General features: G+C 36.7%; 2 protein-coding genes across 3 annotated transcripts in view; both read right to left on the reverse strand.

Annotated features, from left to right (window-relative positions):
* Positions 1–13,624, reverse strand: part of dtn (transmembrane protein 132C dtn) — a 102,913-nt gene that overhangs the window by 41,992 nt on the left and 47,297 nt on the right. The window lies entirely within an intron of this gene.
* LOC136997217 (uncharacterized) lies at positions 423–7,325 on the reverse strand. The gene is made up of 6 exons (XM_067347685.1): positions 6,655–7,325; positions 4,518–4,783; positions 4,163–4,245; positions 3,330–3,646; positions 1,205–1,561; positions 423–962 (listed from the first exon to the last, which is right to left on the reverse strand). Exons 1-6 carry the CDS (start codon positions 6,829–6,831, stop codon positions 423–425), a joined length of 1,740 nt encoding a protein of 579 aa, XP_067203786.1. The 5' UTR covers positions 6,832–7,325.

Here is a 13,624-nt window from a genome sequence, read left to right on the forward strand (position 1 = left end):
GGAAAGTAACAGACACGTGCCCTCAAAGAATATCGATCACTTTCGCCGCGCCGCGAATAAGATAGATTTTATATGTGTGTACTTCTTTCTTGTAACGGAATGAAACCGTGGCAAACGCGACTAAGCAGAAAATCATAAATATCGAAAGTGCGACAATTCAACATTGTTCGAATTTCTCAAGTTGTTCTCGTAGCCTAAAGCTATTCAACTTTTACATTATATAACAATATTTTAGCTGCAACTGAACGTAATTTTTTTAAAGATTATTGAACACAATAATTTTTTATTTTTTATATAAAGCAAGATAAAACTTTGTTTTCAAGCGTTAACAAATTTTTCTTCTCACAATTTTCCAAAAATGCGTCATTAATGTTAAATAAAAACTTGTAAGAATAAAAATTTTATGGTTGATTAAAACCTGTTTAGCACTCGATTACGCCAATTGCGTTGCAATCGCATTCCGAAATATCATCGAGATTCGGGCAGAGAAAGTGACGAATATTTCGTGGTCCGATCAGACCTTGCTGGCGACGAGCGCAGTCGGCCAACCACAGCCCAACGGCTGTTACACGCTTTGGCGATACCGGCGGACCGATTCCAGGTACCCGGAAGATAGTTTCCAAACGACCTGCCTCCACTTCCGTCTGCATCCTCTTGAGAAATTCTTTCAGCAGATCGACCGGTGGCGTTTGATCGCTCTCAGATTTATCGAGACATTGGCAGTTCTCGTCTTGCGAGCTCGCAGAATTGACCGCGGCAGTCGTAATTTCGTGGTCGATCGTTTCCATTTCCCCTACGACCTCTCCCCCCTCGTCCTCCCAATTAAAATCGAATGCATCATCGGCCGTCTCCCGCGCGTCGTCGTCGCGTCTCGCAGGACTGTCGTGGGTATCGCGGTAATGCTCGATGTGATCGATGATCGAAGAAATGGCGGGATCTTCAATGCTCGCCACGATCGCCGACTAAACAAATGTTTTCTTCAACCATTTGTCACTCGCGATTACAGGTTGATATACGACGCATAAAGGTAAAGCCACTTGAATTTCGAATTTAACAATTTATTACGATATATCTTGGCGAAAATAAATAATTTTCGTGCGCGTATCAATCATGCGAGATTCAAGAAATTTTTTTTCAATTTTCAAGATATTTTGCAAATATCTAAATGCTTTTCTACGTGACTGATATACAAAGCGACTCAAGCAAAATCAAAGTCCACTTTCGAGATATATCGATAGAGGTACGATGAGAGGTACGCCGTGTATATTTTACGACGTAATCGCCCGGCCACAAAATTCAAAGTGACTGATCGTTTTTCTGGCTTTTCCTCGCGTATGCGGTGGCATACCTCGCTTTTTCCTCCCTGGGGAACGTGACGATCAATCGATTCGATCTCAATTTCGGTTTTATCGTCGGCGACAGACTGTCTCGCCGACACTATGTCGACGTCGGAGTGCTCTAGGTCATCTCTGTAATCCTTCAAGATCTCGAGGCTTTCCAAAGGTTTCTTTTCGCGAGACGCCTCCCCGCAAACATCCTCATCAGTGCTGCTTGTCTCCGTCTGACATGTGTTTGATTGAATACGATTCGATCGTCTGATAAAATCGATGTTAAGAAAAGGTTTCGAAATAGACAGAAAAACAAATTATCTGTCCCGATTTAATATACTCTCAATGTTAATAAAAAAATTTGCTTATTATTACATTTAATATTTGCGATATTTTCGTTGAAAATAAATCAATTCCAAATTGACGATAATAACTTTGTCTAAAGATATCGCAGATAATTTTTTTAGAACAAACTCCATGTATATATACTATGTACATATTAAAATTTCTATTCCATTCTATTTGCGCTATTTGGATTTATTTCAAGTTCTAATGTCGAAATTTCGAGATTTGCTTTTAAAGTTCGGCAAAATGTGGAGCAAGGTTTTCAATTTATGAACTAGTTATTAGAAGCTTGTACTAAAAAACCGATATCTCATCAAATATATCCTGGCAAATGTATTTAATATTCATGGTTTAATCTAATGCACGTATTTTATACACAGCGCTACGATAATCCTACTATATTATTGCAGCGTAAAATCCATCATGATGCGTTAATTTGAAAATTTCTGAGTCACTTCCGTACAAAGTTGAATGAAGTTGCTAATATTTTTTGTAATCTTCATGAACCGATTAAATTTCGTTCGTTCCAAAAACCGAGTAGTCCGAAACGTAAATGCATATATAAAATATGTAGCTTTACTTGTGAGACCGAGAAGCGGTTAATAGTCTGGAGTTGTATAGCAAAAGCAGCTTATTTGCAAGCGCATATGCAAACTTATTGGCGAAATTTACCTCAAAAGTTCATTAAATATTATTTACCGCGTCATTATACGCTAGTATTTTTCCAACTGTAATTTCTACATCCCGGTTTTATCATTTTAATCCATTTTAGTATAATAGTAAAGTAAAACTAATATATACGTTATTATGGTGATATATTTAGTAAGATATAATGTTAATCTAATTTTCATATGCAAAATGGACAACTATTATATATAGCATGCCATATTAATTAATTAGTTGTTTAAATATTACTAAATCGTTGTGTCATAATTAAGGACAAAATGGTACAAAATAAAGATTAACACGTCGCAAGAGGTTTCCTTTTAAATACACGCTAAATGAATGGAAATGCACTTTGCAATTATTAAATCATTATAAAATATGCAGCTATATACGAACCATCCGCATTGTTCTGTTCTGAAAGGCGGTTATGTTATACCTTTATTATCATTATAACTACGAAATTGCGATGCGGAATGTTCTCGGCTAAATCTGTACTTAGATACAAAATAATACTACTGTGTAGGAAGTTCCTATAATAAATATCAAATCTGTGCGTCAGAGCCGTGCTATTCAGATCGAACACGCCGCGAATGCGTTTCCATGCTATTGTAATCTGTCGAAATCAAACATTACGAATATTATCCGATGCTTTCATTGAGCAAAAAATGATTAATATTTTATAAATAATAGCATTACATGCTAGCTTCCTACGAATTTTGGAATACCTTGCACACATATTTCTTTTTGATTAATTTTTGTATCATTTTACGATTCTCATTACGATTGCAAATTTTTTTTTCCAATAGTAATATCGAATAGCGAAAACGCAATATTCCTGTCTCATTAGCGATCGCCGTATGCGAGCGAGCGGCAATTTTTTTGATAAAAGAAAAAGTTATTCTGTTAATAAACGAGAACTTAGAATCACGCGTAGACCGGATGTTTTATTCAACCGGAATGGAAGCACCGTGACTTAGCGGAAGGCGATACCTTTTTCATCGTTGCGAACTCGCAGCTGCAAGCGCTTGTCGTCGAATCGATCGTGCCAGACGACAGTTCTGAGACGCACCTTGTGTCGCGCGAGGAAGGAAACGGATCGACGGGCTCGACTTCGCGGCGGTGACGCTCGCCGCTGCAATCGAGATTCGCTAGATATCGGTAGAGGTTCAGGAAAGTCCTCAAAGGTATCATAGCCGAGCCGCCTTCCGGCTCGTCGGTCAGTAACTCGCACACGTATATCATCGTCTCGAGCAGATTCTGAAGCGGACGTAACACGACGTAAATTATAATCGCGACCGGATGCAATTAATGGTGTTATTCACCTCAGTTCTGGCTTATCTGTTTAATCATCTATTCTGCATAAAAATAATGAAACGAGATATTTATTAATTTTCAATACTTGTAAAAAAAACAATTTTAAGAGAGCGCATTTTTTAAATTAAAGCTATATTTATCGATGAATGTGGAATGTAAACAGCTCAAGTTTTTTGCAAATAATTTTACCGATTTTATATTTTTATTTATTATTTTGTTTTCTCTGAAATTTTTTGTTTAAAAAAACTTTTTCGTTAAAAAAAACTAAATACGTATCGATTATGAAGAATATATGGTGTAATGTATCTTTTGATCAATTATGATTGCGATTTGTTTTTGCTTGAACATTTAACACAGTTAATGGTTCTTCTATTATTACTACTCTGTTAGAAATTCGCGTATTGATGCATACAGCATATACAGCAGTTGTTAATGTACATACTGAATTTGTTCAATAAAATTTCCTATCTAATTTGTAGCTCGCTCTAGTTGTAAACTTTACACTTTACGTTCCAATTGTAAGTGTAAATTGTCATAGTGACGAGGCGCTAATGCATCGGGTTTTTTTTTTTTTTTTTTTTTTTTTTGTTCGCTATATTGCACACGTCAATTGTGTATGCTATGTCAAAAATATATAACAACTTATCGCTTTTTATAATAATAGAATCAATACAACCAACGCATTATGTCGTAAAGCATAGTATTGCAATGATATGTAATGTTGAAAACGGAATTAATATAAAAAAACACAAATTTTCCGAAATCGAGATTTTCGCGTAAAGTTCTATAAAAAGAAGTATCGTATTTTTCGACCAAAATTCCATTGTTAAACGTAGTGAAACGTGAAAAAAAACATTGTTCCACTAATGGCGCTCACAACTCACGTTTCCAAAAAATCCGCAGGCGACCGCGAGGAATCGATAAAAGTCGCACTGCTTTTCATCCGGCGATAAGCCGGCAACTACGAGAAGTTGGTAGAGGCTCGTTTCGGATAAATCCAGCCCTCGCCAATCCTGCAGAAGGACCTTCAAACAGATCGTGTTCACGTGACCGAATCTGTTGAGCAAAATCTTCAGGTAGCCGGGCGTGATGCCCGAAGGGTGAATAAAGGACGGATACTCCAGTCTGTCCTAGAGGGATAATATCAGCGGCCATCCGAGATTGTTCGTGGTCAGTTACCAGTTGGATAACCTTGCGATGGCCGTGTCTGGTCATCGATAATGCCCGCCGCGTATATACATAACGTGTGAAGCGGAGCTGTTACGAACCGGTTTCGCCGTCAGTAGACGTGTTGCGCGGCATTTCCATCGAATGTCTCGCTCCCAGGGGTGCGAATTACGCTGATATTTGTCTTTCGGTGTTCTCTCTCTCTCGCGCGCACGCGTGCGCGCATTGTCGCTCATTCTGCACTCTGAGAGCGACGTACATACGCCGGAAATATCGTGCTATAAGCAGGTGTCGCGTGTCAGCTCGGTGGTAGCGCGATATACCATAGATAAGCGAGAAATTCTAGTTAACAGTGATAACAATGACGCGCGCGCGCGCACGTGTTGTTGTGAGTAACAGTTACAAATTAGATTATGCGCGCTGTAAATTAATCGGTAAAATGCACGAATGTCGAGAACGCGGTATGGTATACTGAATGTTTCATGAGGGAATGCATCGCTTTAACTTCGGCGACGTGTAATTTGACGAAATTGAAACCAATTTCGCATTTGTGAACAGTTAGGCAGTAATTAAGAAGTCGTTTAACATTTAATGTTAAAAAGCAAGACAAGTTCAGGCGCAAAGATAAAATATAAAGTCCGTTAGATGTTAATTTAAAGTTTCCGCTAATGGAATAATGCATGTGACCGATGAATAATAGATACAAGATAACAGAGTTTACAACTTCACAAATTTGATGTATCAGGAGTAAATTATGAACAGAATTAAAAACGACAGTAATTGATATAACACTGTAAAAAATTTGATCAGTGGAATTAATTTCGTCAACTGATACAACAATTATATTCATTAAATCGTATTACATGAAGATTGGAGTTTACAAATTTGTTGGCAACACACGAATAACGATAAATGGATATTAATAATGAAAATAATAATACACTGCGGTTAATGTAATTATGGGAGAAGCAATTTACGCGTAAAATATTGCGTCAAATATTGAAAAAGTAATTTTGCTTTAATGAAATAAATTATCAGTTTAATCAAAATATATTCTACACATGTCTAAACCGCAGATTTCGCAACTTTTAATTATCGATCAATCGCACAAAAGAGAAAGATCGTGCGCCTCGCCGGTTCGTAACTTCTCTTTAATGTTGTTATATCTTACAACTAGAATTACGCAAACTTATAATTACAGACGTCGTTCGAAGAACGCGGATGGAAGAACTCCGGAGATGAACGTGCTTCACTCTCTTTGACCCGCTTTATAAATAATATAATAATGAATATTCGCCAGGGCGGTGTAATAAATAGGTCGATTGGTGCGCACGGAATTTTGATTAATTTTTACCTTGCGCAAACAATATTTTTAGAAATATTTCTCAATACAATTTGGCTTGCTATTTAAACTTAAAGCAACTGGAAAAAGAGAAACAAAACATTGAGGAAAAAAAATAAAAAATAAAAATAAATTAACAAACATTGTACAAAATGGTTCTGGCGATATCAAATAACCACTCGCTTTTTCCATATTAAATATTTACATTTTTTTATGCTTTCCTCAAACTTTTTAAAGGAAAATTAATTTGAAAACAAGAAATAGATCAAATTGCATAAGACAAAGTTTCGACGTAAAGTAAATTAGCGAATTTCTCGAAAGTTTAACGTCTTTATATTAATTTTTTTTTCAAAGCTGAGTTTACTCTATAATATAAAATTACGTATATAGCACGGCGAATAATGGATATAAAGAAAGGTAACGCGAATAGAAAAGGAAATCCTAAAGCTCAACTGACGCGAAAACGACGTATTTGCAGAAAAAGAAACATACTTTTGCTGGAGGCAGCTCACCGTTTGCCAGGGCGCGGAAATACGTGGCGGTCCATCGCAAAAGATCGTACGGCTGCGTGCGAATCGCCGCCTTCGCGTAGAGTTTCAAAATATACGGAAACGTCGGCGGTATGTTTATTTGTTGGGCGCAGTAAATATGCTCATGTAGATCTGACATTTTGAGAGCGAGGGTTAAGACACATGGAAATGACGTGAAATGGATGGAACGAGAATCGACGTTGAAACTCAATTCGATTGATTCGCGAAGTTACTTCACCACCAATCTTTTTATCGTTTTCATATTTCACTTTTTTTCTTTACAGAAACTGTCGATACGCGGAACACGAATAAGAATTTGTATGTTACACATCTGGTGTCTGAAATTTTGCTAAAGATTATTGTATTCTTGTATTGCAATGAAAATGTATAAACGATAAATCAAGTTTCAAAACGTATAATTTAAATACAGAAAAGATAACTTTCAGCAAATTCTCTTTATACTTCGAATAATTTAACCTTTGTTCAACCGTAGTGAGAGACAAATTTTACAATGTAATTTTTAATACATTCAGATTAAACAATGGGTCTTTGAGAAGAAAGGAGAATTTGTTTGAACGTGAATATAATTTAAAAAAAATAATGAGTAATATATATAATAATTTTATATAAATTTTGTCTCGTAAACAGAAGCCTCCCTCCCTCGTTCACGGCAAGTTCCGCCAAAGTCCCCTATGGCGAATTTAACACTTCGGCGAACTTAAACTGTAATAACCATGATCGATGAAACATTGAAAATGTACTTCATTTTATGAGGGGACATGTTGAGTATTTTTAAATTTTAACTAACCAGTGGCTCATATTCGACTCTCATGTATCGCTATTAATATCTGTAAATATTTATTCGTCAATTTCGGTCAATTTGCTAAAATTATAAAAAATATATATCTATTAGTACATTTGTCTTTAATACTTCGCTGTAATGTTAATGGAGATGTATTGTACAATATTTTTTAAATAAAGAGTCCAATCCGTGATATAATTATTTTGTTATCTTTAATAAGATATATCTAATGCAAGCAACAACACAATTTTTGAAATTACAGCGATGTCATAATCAGATGTGTCACGTTCAGAAATTCTATCGATTAAAACATTGAAATATTAATGGAATAATTTAAAAATATCAAAAGTTCCAGATTGAAGTTTTTTCTATCTAATGGATATCACATTTACTGTTAAAAAATTGAATATAAATCAAAAAGGTCATATTGTTTTCACAATAAAAAGAGAAAAATCTAAAAGGAAAAATACTAAATAATTAAACACTTTAATCAAACACTTATTAAACGCATTAATCAAAATGATGCAATCGAGATCCAAATGTCGAAAAAGTTTCAACACTTTTGAAACTACGCGAATTTTAATCTGCAAATTCGAACATTTGACACTTTGTAAGTTCAAACATTTCAACTAATTTGGTATAATTTACGCGTAATGCTTCGAAAACGAGCACAACCGACTCTCCAAAATCCATGATGGCCTCAATGAACGCACATTGTGTATGCGCACTGTCAATATTTTTACAAACGCGATGAAAGCTCGATGAATTATCTGGAACAATAAGACCAATACGCCGATCACCTCCGACACTCTCAATGGAATACAAATGGTACTGAGCAAACAACAGAGATCGACAGTCCTCTGGAAATCGAACGCCCGCCGCCACTAGTGTCCTCCACCGTCAGAATCAATGATCGATCCGACCCCATTCCTCCCTTGCATTATTGCGACCCTCATTCTATTACCTATGCGTCGACACATATACATACATTCTCGATACGGCCTCCGTCGCTTTTGTCGTGATACATAAATGAAACGTTCGTATTCAGTTTACTGTTTAGGTCCCCTCTAAAGCTTTCCGCCGCGCGTAAAAAGTGTCTCGAATAAGATAACCCGCTTTTTATTTCCTTTTTCCACTTTATATTTCACCGATTAACGATTACTCGATTAGCAATTTAATGTTAATCGATGAACGCTGAATGAATCAAGGATATACTTAACAGTTTAAATTCCCGTTCGATGTAAACTATTATTATATTTTAATAAGCGGAGAAAAATTGATAGAGCAGATTATTTCAAGCATAAAGCGTTATTATCGCACTGACACAATTCTACAAATTTAGTTTAACGCTAAAATGTTAAATTTAATCTTATTTGAAATATGTTGTATCTGCATCTGCATTGTCAATCAATTAATTAATAAAGCATTGTGATAAATCGCAGGGTAAAATTTTAATTAAAGAGAAGTCCAAATATCTTATTGGAGGAGATTGCTGGTAATAATCAGGATTTTTAAAAAGCGCATTAACAAACCTATCGGAAATCGGAAAGCTATAATCAATGGCAATCTGTGATTAAAGTTTCATTACGGAAAAATTGGGAGTAAATTTCACGAGGAGGAGTTCGCCGTCTCCTGCTTTGAATCTACTCTTCCCTCCCCCGCGTCTCTCCTCTCTCTTTTCTCGTTAGACCGGTACGTGCGTTTCCCTTCGGCATACATCTTGGAGCGTAATCGCCGGAATAGTTTTCAATCGATCGATCGGCAGCCACGGGTGCTGCTGCCTGGCCGCGCCGTCGCGCCGCGCCGCGCTGCGCCGCGGAAAAAGAGCACGCGCGGCCGCCCGCCGCAATTCGCGACTGCGTTATATACAGCGTATCATCCCCTCCGCCACGCCGCGAGCCCCCGCTCCATTCCGGCATGAATATCGGAGGCTGCGAGTTCAAATAGCGAGCGGAAGCAATTTCGCCGTCCTTCGGGAATGGCCTTGGCATGACTGCCGCCGGGACGCCCAGCGTCTCGTCGCATCAATCGTCCATTGAATGAAACTCAACGAGGCTGCGGGTACGGATCGTAATAAAGCGTAGTGAAAGCAATAGAATAAAATCCAAGTCGCGATTCCGTTATACCTTTTGACGTGTCGCGGATAGATAAAAAGGTGCAGTCGGGACCGCGGGACGGGTATTAATCGAAAGAGATGAATTTGCCGCGGGTGAAAAATCCGCTCTCTTGTTGCAGCGAGACGTTTCGCGTCCTTTCGAGTGGAGACTTAGCAGCCGGAACGACCGATGGTGACCGGCAAAATCGCGCGCTAATGGCGACGACGAGGAAAATTTATGTGCGTGAGAGGATTGCGAGCGGCGCTGGCTGAATTATTAGGATGGTTTGGGTGAACATTTTAACTGAACCTCCGCTCTGCTAAGCGTTAAACGGAGAATAAATGTCCCACCTACGTGCGTGTATCCGGATATTGAAATTTTATTCAAGCGATTCATCTCGTACATTCGCATATCCGTATTTATGTAACGAGGTCTTAACTTTGCATCAAGAACAAGGAAAACGTACTTTATGTATTTTTCTGTGCGAGTCGATCAGCATAAGGATTTGTAGCGGATATGTTTTGCATTCTTTTAAATAAAGATCACACAATTATCTTTTCTCCGCGCACTCTACGTACACATAAATTTGTAGAATGTTTCGTCTCAATATTAATCATCATAAAATAAAGAACGATTCTAAAACAAATAAATCGTTATCAAAACTTTGCAGACTTTAAACGATCCGATAAGCGCGCACCGTCGTTATATATGATAGAAGGCAATGACTTTTGACTCGTTTGCTTTCGCAAACAATACTAAGGCCGACAAAAGACGACGATTTCGTCGTTCTTCGACCTGCTTTCGTGCAAGTTTCCGTGCAAGTAATTGCAAGGCAAGTCGGTCGGTCGGCCGGCGCGACCACTGCATTCGCATATAGGTACTTCCGGCGTCTATAGTTGCAAGTAAGTATACGACGCCTGTGGCAGCGCTCCCCGGTGCATCTGATATTGCCATAAGCGGCGGATAACAGGCCAACAATGAATAGGCGGCGAGCGTAATGCATGCGACTGTAACAGTTGTACTAAAGCAAAACCGAGTGGCTTTAATAACTAACATCGAAAGACATAAAGCAGGAACAAAAACTGCAAGTTAAATTTATAAAATTGTTGCATCAGAGATACTTTGATTTTACAGAAAAAGTGCAAAGTACATTTTTTTCCTTTTTTAACCATTTAATTTTCCGTGAAATATCTTCACTAAATATTTAAATATTGAAACACTAGAAATAACTCATTCTTTAAGAGCTTAAGAGCTTGTTCGGAGCTTCTGAGGTACAATTAAATAATGAAATTTCATTTTTAATTTAAATTCTGGTGAACTTAATACTTGGAATTAAAATTAATTCAAATATTAATTATGAAGATATTCAATGCTGAAGTCTTGGGTAAAAAAAAAAAAAAAAAAAAAAAAAACTTTAATTCATCAAATAACCTGTTAAAATTAAAATCTATTACGGTATCATGCGATTTGCATGATATTGTGTTTGCAAACTGGTTAAAAATCTAAATGTGAATTTCGGTGTTTATTTCCGCTTGTAGAAAACGTATAAACTCAACTGAGCGCAATGAACGAATTGAGCCATTTACGTAATTAATGTTGGTTAATACTCGTTAAGAGCTGAAAGCTGGAGAGCGTCGCAACTAATAAAATAATTAGTGAACTGCGAGCAATGCTGCACGCTTATTAGAATTCACATTATATTTTGCAACATACACCAGATTTACTATGGTTAAAAGCGATAAATTAATGCGCGTTGATATTTCGGATTCCACGCTCGGCGAAATAACCGCGGAAGATTCAATTTCGCATAATAGTATAACACAATCGGCAAAGATTAGTATTTCGATGAATGTTCGATGAATTAGTATGTTCGATGAATCGGCCAAGGCACTCGTTATCAGAGTTAAGGCTAATTATACAACGCGACTAAATCATCCGGCAGTGACACCGGTAGTTGCATCCAGCACCTGGTGCAACATTCTGTACGTCGTTGCCGCGCACAGATTGCACCCATGAGCGGTAACCGCGAGAGCGCGATGGACACCCTCGACATAAAGCGCATTTGCATAGCATGCTCCGTGGCATTGGCATAACTGGAATTTTTCTGCATTAGCATTCCGCTGTGCGCGTTACAGCTGCCAACATGTTTCGTGTTTGATACGCTACAAAAATGCATTAAAATACTGACTGTTCAACACAGTAAATATTTTTGTGATTGCGTCATTTACGACCATTCTTTCCTCTATTTATTTTCATCACTGGAGTCTGGCAACTGGATTAGTTTAACATGTAATATAATTTTTATGATCATAATTTATACCAAATAATAATCATAATTACAAAATTGCCTATAATATATAATTTAATAGCTATCATAAATTTACTTTCATAAATTTATAAGCCCTTCACCGTAATATAGATGCATCTTTGAATTAATTAAATTGTTGTAAAAGTAAATGTAAAAATAAAATGACATTAGCAATTGAAAATTTAGTTATGCAAATAAATAAAAAGATTTATTGCTCGGTTAATTTCGTATGAATTCCTCTTTAAAGGAGAATTTTAATTTAATTAAAGTTATCAAGATTAATCTTTCAGCTTTAGCATATTGGGTTGAAATTTCCGATAAAAAAAAGATAAAAGCCACTCCAATTATTACATATATTATCCTAGATTACTTTTCAATAAAATATAATATAAAATAATAATATAAATTAATAATAAAAAAACTATATTTGCCATTGTACTGCTAAGCTTTTAATAACAATTGGACGTATCTATATATTTGCAACTAAAAAATTAATATTAAAAACTAAAAGAATGCAAGAGTGAAGATAGCGTATAATAAAATTAAAATTTTATTAAATAAAAGATAATTGACTTCAATGTCATTAATAATTTATTAGATAAAATAAAATGGGTCATTTTTCAAATAATTTAAAAACGATTAATCCATTCAACATAAAAGAGATGCAATTATAGAATGCAATTATAAATGCAATTCAAATTAGAAAAAACAAATGATATGCGAATATGAGTCATAATTTTGGCCATTTTTAAGCGATAAAATTATATTAATGCTGTCCCGAAATCTAAATCTTTCGTTTTGACGTAACGAATTAACGTTCGCATTAAATGTGATATTATTCAATTGCGTTTGTCAAACATAATCTTGGTAAACGAAACTAGATTAAGATGAGTCGAGTGGATTGAAATATGAAATGAGACAAAGCGGATTCAAAGTACTTTTTGAAAGAAAAAAACGAAAACGACGACTCATTAGGCGTGTCGTTCGGTAGGCACGGAATAATATTGTAAGCCACGACCGTGAGCGGGATGAATACCGCATAGCAGCGTGAATATAAGGTAGCGTATAATACATATATGTCTGCTGCTCGCGGTAGTTACGTGACCGGAGAACGAAAATAGATGCGCGCGCCCATTTTCCGTCACGCCGTACGGCATATGCTCGTGTAGCTTATCGCGCACGTTCCATGGCCGAAGTAATTCCGCGTATCGGGATAAGGAAAAGCGTACGGAGGTAGGTTCAACAGCCTGCATGAGACATCGTTGCGACGCCACTTCCGCATCGTGCCGGAACTTTCGAAAAAGGGATCGTACGCATTTTATCGAAAGGCATGCGACTCATCCGCCACGCAAAACGGCCAGAAAAATGATGTGCAAAATTCTACGCGCCTCGCCCTACATAAATTCTCGCTGAGGATTTTCCGCCTTCGCGGAAGCGAATAACCCACGATAAACTTATTTTGTCGTTATCGTTTTCCCACTTTGCGGAATGTTCTTCGATCGGTTGGGTTAAAAAGTCGTATCTCTAAAAATCTTGCACCGTTAGAGTTCAAAGTTCACGAGACTTTTAATATTCGCTGAACTGAATTAAAAACATTGAAGATTAATCTGTCAAACTGCAAAGTATCGATATTAAATTCACTTTGCATTCATTGACTTTTATGATATGTTGATTATTACAAATTATTATGATATATATAAATTTTATGATAATTATATTATATATA

Source organism: Linepithema humile, chromosome 1 (genome assembly GCF_040581485.1).
Source record: "Linepithema humile isolate Giens D197 chromosome 1, Lhum_UNIL_v1.0, whole genome shotgun sequence".
NCBI classification, from domain to species: Eukaryota; Metazoa; Arthropoda; class Insecta; order Hymenoptera; family Formicidae; genus Linepithema; species Linepithema humile.